This window comes from Anopheles merus, unplaced genomic scaffold (genome assembly GCF_017562075.2).
Source record: "Anopheles merus strain MAF unplaced genomic scaffold, AmerM5.1 LNR4000048, whole genome shotgun sequence".
Taxonomy (NCBI): Eukaryota; Metazoa; Arthropoda; class Insecta; order Diptera; family Culicidae; genus Anopheles; species Anopheles merus.
In genome coordinates, this window is record NW_024427628.1 from 6,268 (window position 1) to 28,861 (window position 22,594).

Below are 22,594 nucleotides of genomic sequence, written 5' to 3' on the forward strand. Positions count from 1 at the left end.
GCCCCGATCCAGCGAAGATCGATGTCATAAAAAGGCTTCCAGAACCAACAGATGTGAGCGGCGTCCGATCCTTTCTAGGAGCCATAAATTATTATGCCAGATTTGTCCCAAACATGAGAGAGTTGCGATATCCACTGGATAACTTATTGAAGACAAATGCACAGTTTCGATGGACCGCCGATTGTAAAAGAGCGTTTGAAAGATTTAAATCCTTGCTATCATCGAACTTGTTGTTAACGCATTATGATCCAAGGCATAAAATAATAGTATCGGCAGATGCATCATCAATAGGTATTGGTGCCACTATTAGCCACATGTTTCCCAATGGTACCATACGTGTGGTTCAACACGCCTCTAGAGCACTTACAAAAACGGAAGAAGGATATAGCCAAATAGATCGTGAAGGACTGGCAATCATCTTCGCGGTAACGAAATTCCACAAGATGATATTTGGAAGGCGTTTCCAGCTTCAGACAGATCATCGTCTACTACTGCGGATCTTTGGGTCGAAAAAAGGGATCCCAGTCTACACTGCCAACCGCTTGCAGCGTTTTGCGCTCACGCTATTGTCATACGATTTCGGCATTGAATATGTACGCACCGAATCATTCGGAAATGCCGATGTACTCTCCAGGCTAATTAACAAGCATGATAAACCGGATGAGGATTGTGTAATCGCTTCTGTTGCACTAGAGATGGATGTAAAGTCTATTGCAACAAGCGCTTTAGTTACGTTTCCCTTGAGTTTTAGAGAGGTCGCTCGAGAAACGAATCGTGATCCTATAGCAAGGAAGTTGCATTACTACATAAAAAACGGGTGGCCACGTAACATTGCCCTTGGCGCAGATTCATCTCGTTATCACAGCAGGAAGGAAGACTATTCAACGGTGGAAGGATGTATTTTGGTCGGAGAGAGAGTGTCAAGCAATGTCTGTCCCAGCTTCATCGAGGACATCCTGGTATCCAGCGCATGAAGGCGATTGCGCGTAGCTATGTGTTTTGGCCGTCGTTAAATGAAGACATCATCGATCTCGTCAGTAATTGCCATTCATGTGCTCTGGCAGCAAAATCTCTGCTCATGCTGATCCTTTGCCGTGGCCGAAGACAACAACGCCATGGGAGCGTGTCCATGTGGACTACGCGGGCCCAATAGAGGGAGACTATTTTTTGGTAGTAGTCGATGCGCATACTAAGTGGCCAGAGATCATCCGACGGCTAGTATCACAGCCCGCATAACCGTTAGCATCTTGAGAGGGTTGTTCGCGCGTTTCGGTATGCCCACGACACTGGTGAGCGACAATGGCACACAATTCACCAGCGGTGAGTTTCAGAGTTCTGTTTGAGTAATGGTGTGCATCACATTACGTCTGCCCCGTTTCATCCGCAATCAAACGGGCAGGCAGAAAGATTCGTAGATACGTTAAGCGCTCGTTAACCAAGATAAGAGTAGGAGGAGCACCGCTGCAGGAAGCACTGGACCTATTCCTACAGACATATCGAACCACGCCAAACCCTCAGTTAGAGCAAAACAAAACACCTGCTGAAGTTATGTTTGGACGACCTATACGAACGTGTTTTGATTTACTCCGTCCCCCAAGGAAAATTCAACATGATTTTAGAGAAGGGAATGAAAGATCGTTCGAGCGTGATGACCTTGTCTATGCTAAGGCGTATAGTAGGAACAATTGGCATTGGGTTCCAGGAAGAGTGATTCGGAAACGTGGAAATGTTACCTACGAGGTACTGACTGGTCATCGCAGCGTCATTAGACACATTAATCAACTGAAAAGGCGTGGACCATTAAACAGCCAGGGTCCCATGACGGAACGTTTCAATCCATTACCGTTGGATGTATTATTGGATTCCTGGAGCATACCCGTTACACCATCAGTGCTCCCAGATGTTTATCCAACACATCTTGCACCGCCAGTGGCGACTCCAACTGAGCCGCCATCTCTTCCCCCACATCGATCCATTCCTCAGCATCAACGTTCACCACGTCGCTCTTCTCGGTCTAGAAGAGCTCCACGTCGGTTCGATCCGTACCTACGCTATTAAAAAGGGGGAGATGTTGTGGTCACGAAGTGGAAGGCTCCCTACATTCGGCGTTAAGGACGTATGCAGCCACTGAGTGACTGATGAGCGGTTAGCAGACGAGAGAGCGCCAGACGCTCGTGGGACACCGTCGGGAACACAAGGGCTGATCGTGTAATAAAGTATTGTGTATGTTTATTACGTGTTCGGTGTAATAAAATTGTATACTCTCGGCCATCCGAACACAACAGTATTCATGAGTTTAATACCATTCGCCTCACTAAACTCCTTCCATTCCGTATATTCTTTGCTAAGTTGTGGCGCGTTGTCAGCTTTCAGTGCAATTGGAATGCCGTACCGACTAAACATTGTTGAAAGTTCTTTTATAACATCGCTGGTAGTTGTGGTTTCCATTTCACACACTTGCATGAATCGGCTGTAGCAATCGATTACTACTAGGAGATGTTGTCCTTCTGGGAGAGGACCGAGAAAATCTAAGGCAATTGTGTGCCAAGGAGAAACAGATAATTTATTTCGTTGTAAGGGTTCCGGAGGGCTGCTGCCTCTACAAGTGTACAGCCTCGGCAATTCTTAACAAATTGTTCCACCTGTCCATCCATCTTTGGCCACCAAACATGAGATCTTAGATGATTTTTCATCATAGTGATGCCTGGGTGTCCCTCATGGCCCGTTTTCAGCACATTATCCCTTAAAGCTAATGGTACGACAATTCGATCTCCTCTAAGAAGAACTCCTCCTAGTTCACATAATTCATTGTCAATCACACGGTACTCGATAGGTAGCTCTTGTGTTTTTCCCGTGTTCAATAACGTTAATACTTCTTGAATTTCTACGTCTTGTCTACTTTCTGTTTCTATATCACGCCAGTTCAACGCTGAAGAATTTGCCGCATGAGTAGCCACTTCTCTTACGAATATTTCTTCTGATGCATCGAATGGTATCGCATTTTGTACTGGAAGCCGAGGTAATGCATCAGCTACATTATCTTTCCCTGACATAAACACGATCCTATAGTCGAATGCTTGTAAACGCAATACCCATCTTTCTATGCGCGCACACGGTTTTGATCTTTTCGAGAAGAGATAGTTTAATGCCTTACAATCCGTGAATATGTCAAATTCTTTACCTAGTAAATAATATTGGAAACGTTCAACACCCCAAAATAATACCTAGTGCTTCCTTTTCAGTCTGGCAGTAACGATGTTCTGTGTCCGTTAATGCTTTGGAAGCGAAGCTGATAACACGATGTTGTCACTATTATCGAACTGAATAAGGATAGCGCCCAATCCATGCGGACTAGCGTCGGTCATTATGGCAGTTCGGTCCTCGACTTTATAAAATCCCAAGTTATCAATATTCCCCATTGCTTTCTTTATGGCATTGAATGCTTTTGCGTGTTCTTCTGTCCATCCAAATCTGGTGTCCTTATGTAGCAATCACCGTAAGGGTTCATCGAGGGTGGCTAGCATCGGTACGAACTTATTCATGTAATTTGCCAACCCAAGAAAACTACGAACTTCTGTTTCACATCGCGGTTCACGGAACGATAGAATAGTTCCAATTTTGTTTCTTGATGGCATAATTCCCTCTTGATTAAGACTGTGTCCTAAAAATTCTATATCCGATACTCGCAATTGGCATTTCTCCCAGTTCAATTCTATTCCACGGTTTTTTAATCGACTAAGAACCTGCATATGATAGAAAAGACCCATTTATTCAATAGATTTGTTACATTCAATTCAATTCAAACATTCCATTACCTTATTCAACCTTTTATCATGCTCCTGCAAATTTGACCTTCAATTAGCACGTCATCGAGATACCAAATTGTTCCTTCGCAACCAGATAGAGTCTCATCCATCGCTTTTTGAAATAACTCTGGAGCAGTCACCAAACCGAACGGCAGCCGCTTGAAACGGTACAACCCTCGTCGGGTTATGAAAGTTGTCACGTCTCGCGAATCCTCAAGACACAAACGAGGCTCTCCGTTTGACTTTCCCACTACGACCAATGGCGAAACCCTTGTCGTCGGGCCTGTCTTTATCTCGATTATATCCCTTTTTAACAATCCATCTAACTTCCGATCTACTGACTCCTCCAAAGGTATCGGATTCGTCGCATTGACTGATAGACCGGGATGATCTGTGGATTCATCTTGATTTTTGCTGTTATGCCCTTCATTTTTGGAAACGGATCTACTTGCACTCTGTTTATGTCTAGCCCGACTTTCAAAATACCTAGTTGCTTAGCCGTCTTGTCACCCAGTAAGCAACGTTGTCCTTTTTCTACCACAAAAAACTCCGCTTGAATGCGTTGGCCCCCTACAGCAACCTCCGCAACAAAAGTGCCTAATATTGTGAGTGGTTTTTTGCTTCCGTATGCCCTCAAGATCTTTGAACTTCGTTTCGTTGATGAAACTACCGCTATGTTCCGATTTTTTAATTCCTCCCACATTTCACTAGGAATTAAATTGGCATCAGCGCCTGAATCGACCATCATTTCAAGAGAAACTCCTCCAAGCATACAGATATTACGTTTGACTCATTCCCTGAATAGAATGCATAATACACTTTCGAACTATGTGTTTCCTCCTCAGTTTTCGGTTGTTTTGCCTCTGATGATTCGTCAATTGCTCTTATTTGACGTTTAGTCGGACCCTTCTCCATAAACTTTCGGCACATTTGTTCAAAATGACCAAGTTTCTTACAATTCTACATTCCTTCCCGCGAGCAGGGCAATTGAAAGATGCCGCAAAGTGTCCTACACGTCCGCAATTGAAACAAGCCTTTTCATTACGCCTGTTTTCAACTTGTCTGGATCCCTATATTCCGCTCTGGGATTTCCTTTTCTTCCGCCGTGCTCGATTTTAAACACTTTTTCAGATGATGGTCCAGCTGCCATTTCAGCTGTTTGATTATCTATGCTCTCTTGCGCAACTCCCATGTCTTCGATTTCCGAAAACTTCAAATTTTTCTGCAAAATTTTCCGTCGGACTTCATTGGAAGAACATCCTTGAACTACTGCATCTGTTAAGTATATGTCCCGCAGTGTTGAAGCTACTTCTTTACTGTACTTGTCAAATCCACACTGAGATGCCTGTTGTTTTAAACGAATCAAATATTCCGCAAACGTTCACCTGGTTTTTGTTTCATCATTCGCAGGTTGCGTCTCTCCGTTGTAGCTTGATACTGCGGTCCGAAAAACTCATCCAGTTTTTCAACTGCCTGGTCATACCAGCGCGGTTCCAACATAACCAAAGACACATGATCATGATCTTTTAAATTTTTAAACACTCTCGGTAGTGCCGGTCCTCCGAGATGTAGTAGTTTTGCTTTTTTCTCCGTTTGGTCCGTTACGTTGTACGCTGCAAAGTAGCATTCCAACGCTTCCTTCCAAATTTTCCATTCTGTTGCGAGTTTAGCAGTTTCGATTTTATCGCACAGCAACATTGGTACTGGTCGCATTTCTTGCATCTACAAGAACAAAAACAAATAAAAACACAAAACTAAATAAATCTTGTGTTCATCAACCAGAAACTTAGTTACTGGTGTCCAGATCAGTCTTAACATCAACTGTTAAATCAATCTGCAACCACAAATATCTTTCTCTTCTCGAGTGCTACCAACTCGAATCATTCTATAACCCACATATTCCTAAGATTCTATCCATCGTCTCTGTATTTCCTGAGAAAACTTCCCGAACATTCCCGAAATTACCGTAGCATGGAGAAATTTACTATCAATTTCTAACACTGGAATAGCCTTTTTTTTTTTAGCTCCTTGCGCCTGTAATAAACATGGAGAATTCTTTTACAATTCTCGCACCTATGCTGGAGAAATGCATTCATTTCTGCCAACCTCCTTTTTTTCATGGAGAATTCTCTTACAATTCACGCATTTTTCTGGAGAAATCCATTGATTTCCGCCAACCTCCGTTTTCAAACCATGGAGAATTCTCTTACAATTCTCGCTCTTGTCCTGGAAAATCCAATGATTTCCGCCAACCTCCTTTGCACAAACATGGAGAATTTTGAACCAATTCTCGCACTACTTGTGGAGAAATCCATTGATTTCCGCCAACCTCCTTTGAGCAACCCTGGAGAATTCTAATTCAATTCTCGCACATTTCCTGGAAAACTATTAGTTTTCGCCACTTCATGTTGGTAAAAATGACGCTTTACCTAATGATGCTGCTCATTTTAACTTTTCACAATAGAATAATCCATATTATTCCAACCTTTCCACGATGGGTTCGATGACATTTTGTGTGTTAGCGAAAACGACGCTTCGCATAACCACACTTTTTTCCCGCTTATTGTTCCAAACTTGTCCATTACGATTACAGCTTCATTATACACTATTTCACGTATAAAACTCTTAACTTTATTCACTTTAGGAGAAAATTATATATTCCTCACCTTTTTTCCTTGTTTTCTGCGTTAAATTCCAAAATCCTCGTCGCCAGATTGTAGTAGCGTGTCCGCTGCTGTCGGTCGTCGTACATGAATCATCTTGTCAGTCGTGTCTTCGTGCGTCTCGTCTGTGTGTGTGTCTCAAATTTCAAATTTTACCATGTACTGGAAAGGTATAGTTTGGATGAACTTACCATTTTAAAATTGCACAGTCTGATTATGAGGAATCGAATCAGAAGGGCGCGAGGAAATGGTTGGCAGACCGGGACAATTTTGTGCAGCATACGCTAAATAAAGAAACAAAATGCATTAGTAATATTACTTTTAGTAGGTTCAATAAAAAGAAGTCTAGTTTTTTTACCTTCACAGTATAATTTCCCTTATAATTGTTGGCACAACAATAACGACGTGTATGTATAGTAGTTTAATCGAGTTGGTTTATGCCGTCCGTCCATAGTTGCATTCTTTTTTCACTCGCTTTTTGCCATCAAATATCCGCTGTAGAAGAATCTGAAACATTAGGACGATAAAGCATAACTAATTAATCTTTTAACAATTCCTGTTCCGAACATCTTCCACTGTTTTAAATGATAATTTCTTATACTTATCTGGTTTATCCAGCTATTGCATTTTGCTGTCACCCTGTTGTCTCACTGCTTTCTTCCTTCTTTATACGTTCGGCTTATCACGGATATATCTTGCAAAAAACTTGCACTGCAGTAAAATGAACTAAATAAACACTGTAATTGCCACAAAACCGGTATATTGCACAGGAAATCGCACTAATTTTAAATTTCAGCACGAAACCTTCTTCCAAACAAAACACTTTATGCCGTCTCGCGAATCATCACATATGCACACATACATCACACAGCCACACACGGAGCCCTCACCATACGGCAGACCGTTCAACTCATATAAGCAAGATCGGCAGCCGATCCAAAATCCGCCCTCACTATCATGTGGTAAGGCATCTCATCGAATCGACGGGACGCGCCAGATCGTCTCATGAGAAAATTTGGCGCTAGCCAGAATGCTCACCATGCCGATGAGAAAGACAATGCTCGCTCAGTATGGAGGGGGCAGCCGAAGACAGCGTCTCAGTATGGAAACGTCAAGCTGACATCGGGCTCGCTATAGTGAGATGCTGTCCGATTGTCATTTGGGTACCCAAATGACAATGGGACCCCCTAAAAATTGGCCAAAAAATGTCAAATTTTTGACAGGATCGGATTTTGAATCGGATTGAATAGAAAATCCGATCTTCTCAGAGGTGAGCGAATCAGTAGTGAGAAAGCCATGGTGAGTAGCCATAGTGAATTATCGAAAAAAAAGTCAAATTTCACGCCTTTCAAAGTGCGTGCTCTTGTTTCGTGTGGCCATGGCTGCATATACGTCATATCTGTTGTACCTGCGGTGTGTGTTGTGTGGTATTGTGTGTCGGTGTGAATTTTGTGCTGCGTGTGGAAGTTACTGGTGGAAAGTGGGTGGAAGGGACAGTGTGTAAACTTTTATTGTGTTGAATTTAACCGCGGTGTGGCTGGTGTCGATCCATGTGCTGGTGTTCATCATCCCGGGTGTGCTGTACATAGGCTGTTCCTCGCGCGCTAGGACGATCCAGTTACAAAGCAGCAAAATGCGGCGCTCAATGAACGACGGTAGTGCGGTAAAATCATGCATAGCCTGTTACGCGGTAAGGTACTGTTGTATAATTTGTAGTGCTTTATATGTGTGTAAGATTTTTTTTTTGAATTATTTGTAGGTGCTTTTTGAAGCGTTTGTTTTAGATTTCTGCTCTGATTTTATAGTTAGTAACAAAGATCAACCTAAATCTGGATTATGTAGGTATTTATGGTGTTTTTTTCTGTTTATTATGTAATTTCATTAAAATTATTTTTGCTTGGTATTTCAGATTAATGGTGGTAAATTTTGGATCGTCAAATACGGTTAGTGTGGAGTAGGACATGTCCGTCGCGGAGTCGTAGGTTGGTCGTAGGTTCAAGTATAGAGTGGATCGAGCCCCGTCCGGCTGCAATGACTGATTTATCCAGCTGCGTCGTATTGAATTAGTCTCAAACGTTGTAATAGGCTGGCATGATGGAGCAGGTCATTACACCAAATCGATATAGTTTTAAAAATAAAATGCGATAAAAACTAATATGGTTGAGATAAATTTGAAAAGAAACCCTGATTTGTGGGGATGATTTGCTTTATTTAAGTTGTATTATAGAGCGCAATATATGTATACGTTGAACTTAAGTTTAGTAAAGAAAATATAACTATTAGTCAAATATATTGGAAATACGCTTAATCTGTGTTCTTTGCGTGTATAATACTAACCGTAAAATTATATTTTGTTAAACCCGACCCTTTGGCACCAATCGAACCAGACATCCAACTCGAAGAAACGTATAGAGTTATATGGAGGTGCTCCGCTAGACATCTCGAACAAACAAGACTCGAACCTGTTGAATGAATGGAATATTTTTTTATGTTGGATGTCGTGTTAGATTAGTACCAGAGGGGGGGTAACGTGTATGATTGTAGCTATCGGCTTCAGTCTTCCTGTTGAGTGCTATACTTGAACTTGCACTCCAGCTATACTATCCCTAATATTAGTATAATAAATAGCTTGATTTAGTTTAATATATATTAGGCCGCAAATACACGATATGCGTTTCCGCGGGCGCGTTCAAACGTGGATAACAGTTCCGCAGAGATATACAGAATGAGCATCTCTGCGTTTCCGTTGTAGCACATTCGAATGACATTTAATTCCTATGGCTGGATTTTATACGCGTTTCCGCGGGCGCGATTTTCGTATTGTATGTTATCCTATCTAGCTACTGTTTTGACCCTTTCCTCATATGTCTATTATATTAAAATTTCAGCTCATAGCGATAGCACTTGAACGTCTTATGAAACTTGGAAAAAATCGTTGTCAAAAAGTAAGCTGCATTCCGTTATGTATGCTGAAATGACCATATTATTTTTTTATTTATTTAATTACGTCAACATTTACCATGTACTGGAAAGGTATAGTTTGGATGAACTTACCATTTTAAAATTGCACAGTCTGATCATGAGCAATCGAATCAGAAGGGCGCGAGGAAATGGTTGGCAGACCGGGACAATTTTGTGCAGCATACGCTAAATAAAGAAACAAAATGCATTAGTAATATTACTTTTAGTAGGTTCAATAAAAAGAAGTCTGGTTTTTTACCTTCACAGTATAATTTCCCTTATAATTGTTTGCACAACAATAACGTCGTGTATGTATAGTAGTTTAATCGAGTTGGTTTATGCCGTCCGTCCATAGTTGCATTCTTTTTTCACTCGCTTTTTGTCATCAAATATCCGCTGTAGAAGAATCTGAAACATTAGGACGATGAAGCATAACTAATTAATCTTTTATTTATCCAGCTATTGCATTTTGCTGTCACCCTGTTGTCTCACTGCTTTCTTCCTTCTTTATACGTTCGGCTTATCACGGATATATCTTGCAAAAAACTTGCACTGCAGTAAAATGAACTAAATAAACACTGTAATTGCCACAAAACCGGTATATTGCACAGGGAATCGCACTAATTTTAAATTTCAGCACGAAACCTTCTTCCAAACAAAACACTTTATGCCGTCTCGCGAATAGTGTTGGGTAAGTAGCACAATAAGTGTGCTGTGCGCACACGCACATTGCCTTTAGTGTGCTGTGCGCACTGTGCGCACAGTGCGCACTTGGAACCAGTGCGGAAGTGCTAGCACAGTGCTAGCACTTTCGCACAGTGCTAGCACAGTGCTAGCACTTTCGCACAGTGCGCTCTCTGAGCACAGTGCGAAAGTGCTAGCACAGTGCTAGCACTTTCGCACAGTGCGCTCTCTGAGCACAGTGCGGAAGTGATAGCACAGTGCTAGCACTTTCGCACAGTGCGCTCTCTGAGCACAGTGCGGAAGTGGTAGCACAGTGTTAGCACTTTCGCACAGTGCGCTCTCTGAGCACAGTGCGGAAGTGCTAGCACAGTGCTAGCACTTTCGCACAGTGCGCTCTCTGAGCACAGTGCGGAAGTGCTAGCACAGTGCGCTCTCTGAGCACAGTGCGGAAGTGCTAGCACTGTGCTAGCACTTTCGCACTGTGCTCAGAGAGCGCACTGTGCGAAAATGCTAGCACAGTGCTAGCACTTTCGCACAGTGCGCTCTCTGAGCACAGTGCGGAAGTGCTAGCACAGTGCTAGCACTTTCGCACAGTGCGCTCTCTGAGCACAGTGCGGAAGTGCTAGCACTGTGCGGAAGTGCTAGCACTGTGCTAGCACTGTGCGAAAGTGCTAGCACTGTGGTAGCACTTAAGGCACTGTGCTGTGCTGTGCGCACAGTATGGTGTGCTGTGCGCACAGTGCGCACAGCAGCACTTTACCCAACACTACTCGCGAATCATCACATAATAATCACAATATGACATCACATAATATTGTGCTACATGATGCATAGAAGGTCGTTGAAGCATCAAACATGTTCAAATTAAAAAATATTAGATTAGTGTTAGACGTTCTCCTACGCTTGTTTTAAATAGGCTTCTTCACCCTCAATTGGCAGGGGCATCGAATGGTCTCATCAGCAGCGGCACGAAATAAAATAAACCATCAATACACCGATAACACTTTAAATCCCAATTCAGCTTCTCCCACAGCGTCTCAAGGCCACACACAAATTAATAAATGCTAACACCCACCAATAACAACAATACACAACCGCAATGCACATATTAAATCAACGCATACACCACAACAACCAATCAGCTGGCGGCGGAAGGCACGGGCTGAAGCGCAAGTAAGGCAGGGCAGGGTGAGGGAGAGGTAGAAGCAGCGGACGAAAAAATGGGTGCCAATATTTTTAAATTTTTTGACCGTTTTTTTTGCTCCGCCGCCACAAATAGTTCGTCCATTTCGCCAACAGATGGCGCTAAACTTGCTCGACCCAGCGCGGGAATCGCTGAAGTCCAGCGAAAGACCGCATAAGACCAGGCCAAATCTGCGCTGGCCAGCGCAGAATTTGGTACATTTCCAGCGCTGGAAACTGCTCGAATTTTCGAATAATTGGCATTCCTTCACGTGCTTCCGTGTGATTTTTGGTTGACTAGCGGGAGGCCACGTCCGCCTCCACCGCCGCCGCCTCCTCTGCCGAGGTCAAACCGCCTTGCCGGTTGTAGGAAGAGGTGGCCAGCTCAGGATAGACAGACTCCCCTCTGTCTATATCACCTCCTTCAACACCTCGTCGCTCATCCTGTTGATGCTGGCGATGTCGCTGCCGAAGTCTTGCCATCCGAGCGCGGATATTCGCCCGGCGCTCCGACGTTCGTGGTGACGATGAAGGCGCAGATGGCCGTTCGCCACGCTGCTCCTCCCTTTGACGCACCGTCTGCGTCCTTCTCACTATATTTCGAAGGTCATTACGGGTACGCCGGACTGATTCGGGGTCGAGCCGGTTGGCGGGTTCCTCCAGCATGGCCTGTGCGGCGAGAATGGCGCGTTCCTCGTCCCAGCAGCGTTGGAGTTCTAAGGTGATGCGCTTGGCGGCCTCGCACACGTTGCTCCAGTTGGTGGGTGATTGAAGCATGTGCGCCTCCAACGTTTCTGGCAAAACTCCATCCAATAGCTCACTCCTCACCTCAGCAAAGCGAGGGCATTCGAACATTAGGCCGCGGGGCCACGAGGCTTTCTCAAGCTGAGAAAACATTCTCAAACACTCATTTAAGTTTCTCAAGCACTCAAAACTTGTTCTCAGACCCGAGCTCGTGGCCGTCGTCAATTTTTCTCACTCTGAGAAACTAATAAAGCCACTCAAGTTTTATTTGGAGCTTTAAATAGAAAATATGTTTTTGATCGCATGTTTTTTTAAACTTTTTCAATTATAAATATTGAATACATTTTCCAAAGTGATTATCGAAAAAGAAATAGCACAATTGCTTTATTTCAGGTAGCCGATCGCTGCATCGTCAACTTTCTCAAAGATTCTCAAAGATTCTCAAAACCGATTTTGTTCCGATTCGACAAACGCTGAGAACGAGGATTTCTCAAAAGTACTCATGAGTGCTTGAGAAAATGAGTGTTGAGAATCCCCATGGCCCCGCGCCTAAGGATGTCGGTTGCTTGGTCTGCCCCCCCACTTGAAGCTCACGGTTTGAATTCACAAAGAATTTTCATTGCAAATATGCTTATGCACAACAGTGATGCACCTACGTTGCTCTCCTCGATACCGCTCTACGTTCCTTCTCGTTCCTTCCGCGTTCCCTCGTCCTCCCCTATATATTACCCCTCGCCGTACAGCTGTCGGTCGTAATGATCCACTGCTGCGCGTAATACGCACTTTCAATTCCTCGTATCACCTATTCGACTTCCACCTATCCTCCTCTTTCCAGTCTCGTCTATTCTCCCTCTCTAGTATCCCTTCTCCTTGTTATAAGTTATAACAAGGATAAGTTATAAGCTTCCAAAAGACACTGGCTACCCGGGTAACCCGGTTGACTGGAATAAGGGTATTGCAAAAATTAATTTTAACAAACAGGATTATTCTAAAAATTCCAAAATTTCAAGCCATTCGTATTCCTATAATCTAATAAATGATTTGGCCACCCGGGTAGCCGGATGCCTGGAACAAGGTTAAAAGATTTTTTTTCCTTTTTGCACAACAACCGCTGCCGGTCAAGGCCTGCCTGTACCCACTAGTAAAGTGGGCTTGGCTTTCAGTGACTTATTGTTACCGTAGCAGGATAGTCAGTCCTACGTATGGGGGCACGGTCTATTCGGGGCTTGAACCCATGACGGGTATGTTGTTAAGTCCTTCGAGTTGATGACTGTACCACCAGACCGGCCGTTTAAAAGTTAAAAGGCCGTTAAACGTTAAAAGATCGGTCTAATTTGTTTTACAGGACATCGCTGAAGAGTTTCCTCATTGATGGGTGAAAAAAGTTTTCCGCGTAAGTGGGTTAGACTCTAAAGAACTGTCCAGAGTGTTGCAAAGTCACATATTAAGTTATATTATGATGTATCCGACTTTAGGTGACCGCCAATGTATTTCTTCATTTTTTCACTAAGGGTTCTTCTCTAAAACGTTTTCTCTTTTGTGTGTCCTTGTAGGAACTCTTCGCTGTGGGTGCCATAATAATGATCGAAATTCTCACTCGACCCGCATATCACTAGTCCACTATTCTATTTTTTATTCTATTTAGTCCTTCGGTTTTTTTGGAAAAAAGATCAATATTGTTTAAGCATCGCACTGCTAGAGACCAAACAATCGTGTTGTAATCAAAATGCTTTAGAGATCGACGTGGAGAGCCAAGTTGTTAACCAAAAGGAGAAATGTCTGAAAGTTTTATAGAAATACATGAATGGTAAAGAGCCTCCATCAAGACAGCAAAGATTCACATCCGCATTCAAACTTACATTAAAAACAAAGAAAATCCCAAAAAATCATTTTTTTAATTTGACTAATAAAATACACTTTTGTGTGTTTTATTAATATGTTTATAATAAAACATCTATTTTTTCTCATAAATCTTAGCAGACATACTTGAAAAATCAACATCATTTGCATTCAAACTTACATTAAAAACAAAGAAAATCCCAAAAAATCATTTTTTTATTTGAATAATAAAATACACTTTTGTGTGTTTTATTAATATGTCTATAATAAAACATCTATTTTTTCTCATAAATCTTAGCAGACATACTTGAAAAATCAACATCGTTTGCAGGAATTAATTATTGTTTAGATTGTTTACTGATTGGTATAACCTTGAGACGCTTAAAATTCAGCTATTGCCAGCTACATTTAGATCTGATGCTATCGTCGGTTGGGATAGAACTATACGCTGCGATTGCACCTTTTGCGATCCTCCATCGGCGTTCTGTAATTACAAATAAAAATATAAAGATACACTGTTATGGAATAAAATTTGATGCAAAGCATCAACGATTTCAATACAAAATTGGATATTTTTACAAAAATCTGAAATAGATTCCAGATAAATGCACTAAATCACATTTGAAAACCTTTTGTATTATAAAAGTTTTTAATACTTACATTACTTATTTCAGTATTTGAGGATTGTATTTTGACAAATGATTTATCTTCCATACTCATCGCACTTAATGGTTTGTTATTAGCAGCTACATTTGGTGTGAAAAAAATGGCGCTTCCAGCAGAGCCATGCTGTTTACTTTGCTGTTGTTTCTGTGTAGTTTGCTGAGGATACTGCGTCTGAGCTTCCTGCGTTTGTTGCTGTTGCCTTGGTTGAGCTGTAGTGCATCTTCCCGCACAGGCTGTTATTGTTGTAATGGATGTTTTAACTAAACTTCCTGCACCGCTGGCGCCTACCGACCCAGCCGAAATAGTTGTATGTTGAGAAAGTTTATTTAATGCCGTTGGTGGTACACTTTGTACCTTGAGCAAATTATTACGAATCATGAGAGTTTGAATTTGTCCTGGAATAACGCTGTTTGTGCATGCATTTTCTCTTCTTGCCGTTGAAGGTAAACCAGGTACATTCTGTTTAAAAACAGATACAAAAGCTATATTAATTCATTCACATTAGAATACCACAATCGGATGAATTAATTACAGCGGACCTCCTTATAACGAGTTTATAAAGCCTGCGTTAGAGCCCCAGTGAAATTGAACGTCAATTTTAGTGTTTTCTGGTATATTTCGTGATTTTTTATCAGAATATTGCGTATCGTACACCAAAATAAAGGATATTCAATTCCCCAACGATCTAGACTTAAAAAACATTTAATTAATAAATTAAATGCATTTCCTTGTGATTTCCCGCTTTGTTCACGGTGAAAAAATTATGGTCAGCGGGGCTTCACAAGGAAATGTATTCAATTCATCATTTTAATATCATAGATGACCAACATCACCACCTAATCCCGGAATTGTTCAATCCAAATTAAAAGGACAACGAAGAAAGATTGTAAAAAAAATTATGAATAGCATTGACGACCTTTTGATAAGTATCAATGCACATTTTAAGAAACCCTAAGACATTGTAATAGCCATATATGCCATGAAGCAAAAAACCACAGTGAAGGATTTTGGTGAAAAAAATCAAGATATAGCAGAAGAACTAGAGCAAGCTTACCTAAATGAAAATGTCCTCCCAGAGCTGGCTAGCCGAAAAACAAATAGGATGGCAATGAAAGCTTTTGGAAAATGGTTAACAAACGAGATGCATCAGGCAATAGCTCTGTCAGGTATGATTCCTACCTTAGACTCTGAAATTATTGTCTATATCGACAATATAAATAAAAATTGCAAGAAATGGATTTTGATAACAAGCAGATTAGTCAGGACAACCAATAGAATAGCTTTTACCAACCTCAGAATAATAATCCGATAAAGGACGAGCATCGTTCAAATAACAGCAGCTGGAGGTCTCAACCTCAGGAAAGCAATATTAACTGGAGATCTCAGGCTCAACAGAACAGTAACTTCAGAAAGAAAAATATAGGAAATGTTCAAAACAGACATCCTAGCGAGGAAATCGGGTACAATTTCCAAAATAGGAAACCCAAAAATTCTAGAGCATTGCGATCCCAAAAGTGCAATTTATTGCGCTGAAGTAAATAATCAGCACTCAGAAGAAACAGAAAACACAAAAGCCCGAATTTCACTCATAAAAAATAATAATAACTATAGTAATAAAAAGTATGAAAATAAGTTTTATAATCAAAATGATAAAGGATATGTAAACATTGATAAAAAAACAATCAAGTGCAACTGGGGCAATATTATATAGAGTAACAGAATGAGCTATTCGACAGCAGAACGAGCTTTAATACTAAATCTAATGAACCCATTAACGAGCATACAAATTATGAAATAAAAAGATTACGTAAAAACTCAGAAATAATAATTGACGAAAATTAAGAGTTCACTAACGAAAATCGTGAAGAACATATGAACAATCAGTATGTGAATGAATATAAAAATTATAAGCAAACGATAATCATTAATGACGTTATTAAGAGAACTATGTTCGAGAAACCATTAACAGAAGTTATAAAACTGATAGATCACGTAGAAAGAAATAATGAGATGTATTGCAGAAACAGTCATAAAACTATGCTAAAGAATGCAAAGAAAAGAAAACCAGGGTGGCCACTCGAATCAGGATTTTAAATTTTCGGTTTTTCCGATTTTTCCCGGATTTTTTGGGGGTTTTCCGGTTCACTATACTTCGTGTACCGGTTATCGATACTTCAATTCCAAATTATCATATCATAAAGCGTTTTTAAAAATCGTTATCTAGAGGATGATAGGTAAAGACGGACATTACAGGAAAGATGGACACTTGACATAAATACTAATTATAAGTTATTACTCAATTATTAAACAATATAATATCGAAACTGGAGGTGTGACAACACATTTCAGAACCATTTTAGGCATGATTTCTATCAAATTTGTACAAACTAATTTTCAATCGTGCGCTCGTTTGGGGATCTAATTTGGCTACTATGGATCTTAAGCTATCTAAATATGCATTCTTTATATTTTCGGATGTTTTATATGAGAAAACAACTGATGAAAAACGACAATAAAAGCTTTTAAAAATATTGCTTTTTGGTGATTTAGCATTATGACACTAACTTGTAAAGACTTTACCCCGTGACAAATATAATTTGCATCTGCTAATCACGTTTGTTCAGACAGACAGGGTTAATTGTTGATTAACAGAAGGCATCACACAACATTAAAAAAGGAAAACCGGAACTCATGGACCGACCAGCCACTGGAGAAAGCATAAAAATCTGCGAAGAACGGAACGACGCTTCTTCGATTCTCGGAAACGGTGAGGAAGGCAGCAATGCTAATCCATAGCGCTAGTGCAGATGGTTCTCCAGATGGAGTGCAGATGGTTCTCCAGCGACGGGGCCCCAACGACCATCTTTCCGGGGGCCCTGTCGCTAATATTCTGTCCACTTGTGGACATACGGCATGCTACAGACTAGAGATCTTCGGCGACCGCCTAGTCCGTCTACCGTTAGATCCGCCGCTGGTTCATGACGGTGGTTTTTTGTTGTGGAGGTGCATCCTTCCTCCTGCCTGCTGCGTATGTACCGGATAGGAGCGGGCCCGCGGCACCGCCATCATTCCGGACATCTGCATGCCCGTCGTGGGTTCTAACCGCGTATGAACCGTCCGCCGTAGCAAGGGCTGACTATCCGGCTACGTGGTATTCAAGTCCTGAAAAGGCCTGCACGGTCGCGTAGGCCGTAATGACAATAATAATAATAATACAAATAAGAAGAAGAAGAAGAAGAAGAACTTAGCATAACATTCCACACCCGGGGAAGAGTTTGTCTTGACTTTGTTGCTGTCGGGCTAGCACTGTGGTGCGACAAATCGACGGAATGCAATCGACCAAAACATGAACCTACCGATCCGAACTCATTCCAAGGCATTGCCGGCAATCGGCGTCATGATAACGACTACAAACCAACAAGCCACCAGATTCTGGACGGACAGGTGCAGCACCATACGCGCACCGTTAAAAACAAATCCAGAATCCTCTTTTGTATGAATTCAATTCAAGTTCTGTTTCCACTTGGGTCCGCTAGCTGAATAAGAAATAAATGTGCAATATATCAAAGGCACGTTTGCTTCGATCGTGTTTCTTTTTAACACCCCCAACAGCAGAACCGATCGCAAAGATCGTGGTGCCAATCCGATAGTTGTGTTGTCTCTCAGGTAGCGAAATCGAAAATGCATGGACTTTGTAGCTGTAGCGGATGAAAATGTACGCATCAGAATCAAATAGTTTTGGGGTTCCCACAAGCACACACACACACACACACACACACACACACACACACACACACACACACACACACACACACACACACACGTGCGCGCACACACACACACACACACAAACACAGACAAACATACACATACACACACAAACATAGACAAACATACACACACACACACACACACACGTGCGCGCACACACACACGTGCGCGCACACACACATGCACGTACGCGCGCACGCGAGCATGCACCCACGCAAGCGCGCACGCAAGCGCGCACGCAAGCACGCACCCACGAAAGCGCGCACGCAAGCACGCACTCTCCCCCACCCCCCCCCAACCAGACCACTCCCCCTCCCCTCCCAGCATGATCGATTACGGCTACCTTATCGAGACCCGAAAACTCGAGAAAGATCTCGGCACATTAAAAAAAAATGTATTGCCACTATACATTAAGCTACATGATACTTAGAAGGTCGTTGAAGCATCAAACATGTTCAAATTAAAAAAATATTAGATTAGTGTTAGACGTTCTCCTACACTTGTTTGAAATAGGCTTCTTCACCCTCGATTGACAGGGGCATCGAATGGTCTCATCAGCAGCGGCACGAAATAAAATAAACTATCAATACACCGATAACACTTTGAATCCCAATCCAGCTTCTCCCGCATCGTCTCAAGGTCACTCACTAATTAATAAATGCTAACACCCACCAATAACAATACACAACCGCAATGCACATATATGAATCAACGCATACACCGCAACAGCCAATCAGCTGGGGGCGGAAGACACGGGCAGAAGCGCAAGTAAGGCAAGGCAGGGTGAGGGAGGGAGAAGAAGCGGACGAGAAAATGGGCGCCAATAATTTTAAATTTTTTGACCGTTCTAATCGTCTGCTGAATTTAATAGACGGCACATACAAAGAAGGGGGTTCCGAGAGCCAAATGTTGTTCGGGTTTCAGCGACTGCCAGCATTGGTCGGCGACGGAGTATTCTGGCAGGAACATAGAGGTGAATCTTTGAAAGCAACTCGGGACAATCGATGGTTCCGGCCAATCACGAAGGGCGAAGCGCGTTGCCTCCCGTTGGATGGATTCTAGCCGCCCAAGTGCCCGAGTAGATGCTGGCCACCAAACAATCCTAGCATATTCCAGCAGTGGTCTGATAAGTGCGCAGTACAGTGTCTTGAAACACATAGGATCACGAAGCTCGCGCGTCATGTTTATGACCAAGCCAAGTAGACGATTGGCACTAGCGACTACTTGGTCTATCTGTTCTTCGAAGGAGAGTTTAGCATCTAGGAGGACTCCTAGATCCTTTACACAATTCACTCTTTCGAGGTTCTGACCATCAAGCGTATAATTAAACAGCGCTGGAGCTCTTGAACGGCTGAATGAGATTATGGCGCATTTATCGATACAGACGCTTAGTGCGTTACGCTTGCATCAGGAGACAAATTCAGTCAAAGTGGTTTGAAGTTGAAGATGGTCCTCGGGCTCACGGATTTCACGATAGATTTTAGCATCATCTGCGTAGAGTAGGCAACTATTATCCGGGAGTGCCGTGCACAAGTCGTTTATGTAGAGCAGAAACAACAGAGGCCCCAGGTTGCTGCCCTGGGGTACGGCGGAAGAGGCACCGATAGATCTAGATTGGTGGGAGCCCATTCTAACTGCATACGAACGACCACATAAATACGATTTCATCCACTTTACCAGGGGTGGTGATAATCCAAGTCTATCAATTTTGCCAGAAAAATGTTGTGGGACACACTGTCAAAAGCCGCCTTAATGTCCGTGTAAATGGCATCAACCTGCATACCATCATCAATGGACTTATAACAGCCGCTAACGAATTGCATCAGATTTGTCGTAGTTGATCTCTTAGGCATGAATCCATGTTGGTTGGTGCTGATGTATTTGCCGGCAGATGCTATTAATGATTCATAGATGAGGAGCTCGAACACTTTGGCGCAGGCAGCTAAAGAGGTAATACCTCGATAGTTCACTGCTTCGTTTTTGCTGCCCTTTTTGTGGATGGGTGTTAGCCATGAGACCTTCCACAGTGATGGAAAGGTTCCTGTGCGCAGAGATTCGTTAAAAATCTTAGTTAAAACAGGAGCTACCGATACGGCACAACGCTTGAGAATTGTCGCTGGGATACCATCTGCCCCCTCGGAGTATGACGACTTGAGACGCTCGATTTTTTGGGTAACCAGGGTCTCGGTGACGATAGGTAGCGTGACATGAATTGCATCTGCCGGAGTGTTTACGAGTGCGGAAGCAACAGCCTCCGGATGTGTGATGTTAGAGATGAAGCTATCCTCGAAACGCGTGGCGAACAGTTCACAAATATCTAATGGCGAGTGTGCACAATTATCCTTATACCGAATAGTCCCGGGGAGGCCAGTTGACTTGCGCATGTTGTCGGCAAAGCTCCAAAAGCGGCGAGGGTACTTTCCCAACCTTCGTTCAGTGTGGCGTATATATCGACGATAGCAGACTCTATTATAACGTCGATAAAGTGCATGAACGTGTAGCCGGTCTCATGGTACAGTCGTCAACTCGTACGACTTAACAACATGCCCGTCATGGGTTCAAGCCCCAAATAGACCGTGCCGCCATACGTAGGACTGACTATCCTGCTATGGGGGGAAATCAATAAGTCACTGAAAGCCAACCCCACAAGTGGGTTGGCAGGCCTTGACCGGCATCGGTTGTTGAGCCAAAGAAGAAGAAGAAGAAAGTGCATGAACAACATTGTAGTAAAGCCGAGACAGTGTGGACCGACTAGCGCGCAAATAAGCGGCTCGCTTTGCTTTTTTTAGGGCATGCAATGTGTGGTCACCCCACGGCGATCCGCGATGGGGCTTTTTAATAGGAGCACATTCACGCAATGCGGCCCACATAAACTCTGAGAAATCGTTCGTGGCATGGTCAATGGATGTATAGTTTGAGCATTCAAAGGATTCGTTGAAGGAGCAGATCAGTCTCTTGAGTTTAGTAAAGTCAGCACTTGCGTAATTGAGCTTTATTTCCGTAACAGTGGTAGCGTGATTCATAGACGATGCTGTGATTTCCAAATCAAATTCGAGCGGTGGGTGATAGCAGTCTATTAGCAGCAGCGGGTGCTCGCTGACGCGTATGAGCGTCTTGTTGTTGTTGCACTTGACCAATTTCCGTATGCAAGGTCTGAAATGCGCCCCATAGAGTTAGTGTTGTTATTAAGTTGGTAAAGCGCATTCTGGTGCAGTCCATCGACGAATTGGGCGCTACGAACTGAACTAGTATGAGGTTCAAAAAACACAAAAGGGGTTTCATGATTCGATTGCGCAGGCGACCAGGAAAGAGCGGGTTGGTTAAAGTCTCCCACGAGCACGAATCTGTCGAATTGAACCTAGTGTGTCGCAAATGCTGTTGACGGTGTCTAGTAATGCATTTATTTTTCCTTCGTCCGTGCTGTGGTTAGGAGGAAGGTAGGCAGCAGCAATGTATAATCGGTACGTCGGGAGCTGAATGCAGATGCAAGCGAATTCAAGTGTTTGCGCAAGCACTGGAAGCGCATGAGAGCGGAACTCACCGCAATTAGTACTGCACCGCCTCGAGATAGAGAGCTGTTTGCGGCATTTCTATCGCATCGATAGACACAGTGCGCATCGCCAAATAGGAGAGCTGTGGGAAGGCTGGGATCGAGCCAAGTCTCAGTGGGTACCACAACATCATAGTCCGCTTCTAATACAGTTAAACGGAACTCATCAGCTTTGGATCGTAAACCTCGCACGTTCTGATAGTATACAGTTATAGACGTGGTACGGACATTGAGGGGTAAGCGTGTTGGTGCATGGTCATCGGTGAGAGATCGTGTCGTTGACGTGTTGTTATTTCGTGTAAACAAGTGACTAGTCAGGTTCAGTGGCACAGTGCCTTTTGAGGAAACAGTTGTGTGATTGTTACTTAAGAAAAAAGTGTTGAATAGTAGTTTGGTGCATTTTAACGGTGTTTGGTGTAGCTGTAGTTGTTTTTGGTGGAGCAGGCGATATTAAGGTACAATTCATATCGGGTGATAATTGTACAGGGTGCATCGGGCTACGTCGAACAGGTATAGGTGTGTTTGTGTTGGTAAGTTCAGGACGATGGTGAGACGGCCTTTGCGGGAGTGAGATAAACTCACGCACACCGAGCCCGACCGGCCAAGAGTATACTAAGTACACGCATGAAAATAATTCACGAATTTACGCGGAGCACAGTGAGAAAACACACTCAGTCGTCAGCTGTCAACTGTAACTGTAAAAAGTTTCCGTGTTAATAATGTTGTTT

General features: G+C 42.8%; 1 protein-coding gene and 2 long non-coding RNA genes across 4 annotated transcripts in view; 1 reads left to right on the plus strand and 2 right to left on the minus strand.

Moving 5' to 3' along the window:
* Positions 1 to 5,194: 5,194 nt before the first annotated feature.
* LOC121601257 lies at positions 5,195 to 10,177 on the minus strand. 2 transcript variants are annotated; one of them, XR_006006042.1, is made up of 4 exons: positions 9,690 to 10,177; positions 9,524 to 9,616; positions 6,473 to 6,594; positions 5,195 to 5,528 (listed from the first exon to the last, which is right to left on the minus strand). It is a non-coding gene; the product is annotated as an uncharacterized LOC121601257 (long non-coding RNA). The 2 variants fall into 2 exon arrangements; XR_006006041.1 differs by lacking the exons at positions 9,524 to 9,616; positions 9,690 to 10,177 and adding exons at positions 6,661 to 6,753; positions 6,828 to 7,787.
* LOC121601256 lies at positions 8,079 to 8,828 on the plus strand. Its single transcript, XR_006006040.1, has 3 exons — positions 8,079 to 8,164; positions 8,229 to 8,307; positions 8,379 to 8,828. It is a non-coding gene; the product is annotated as an uncharacterized LOC121601256 (long non-coding RNA).
* A 4,090-nt stretch (positions 10,178 to 14,267) lies between the features above and the next one.
* The window catches only part of LOC121601251, a 36,272-nt gene continuing 27,945 nt past the window's right edge, over positions 14,268 to 22,594 (minus strand). The window contains exons 6-7 of the mRNA XM_041930068.1: positions 14,540 to 15,004; positions 14,268 to 14,363 (exon numbers count right to left, since the gene is read on the minus strand). Coding sequence (XP_041786002.1) covers positions 14,268 to 14,363; positions 14,540 to 15,004 — 561 coding nt within the window. The remainder of the gene's footprint in view (positions 14,364 to 14,539; positions 15,005 to 22,594) is intronic.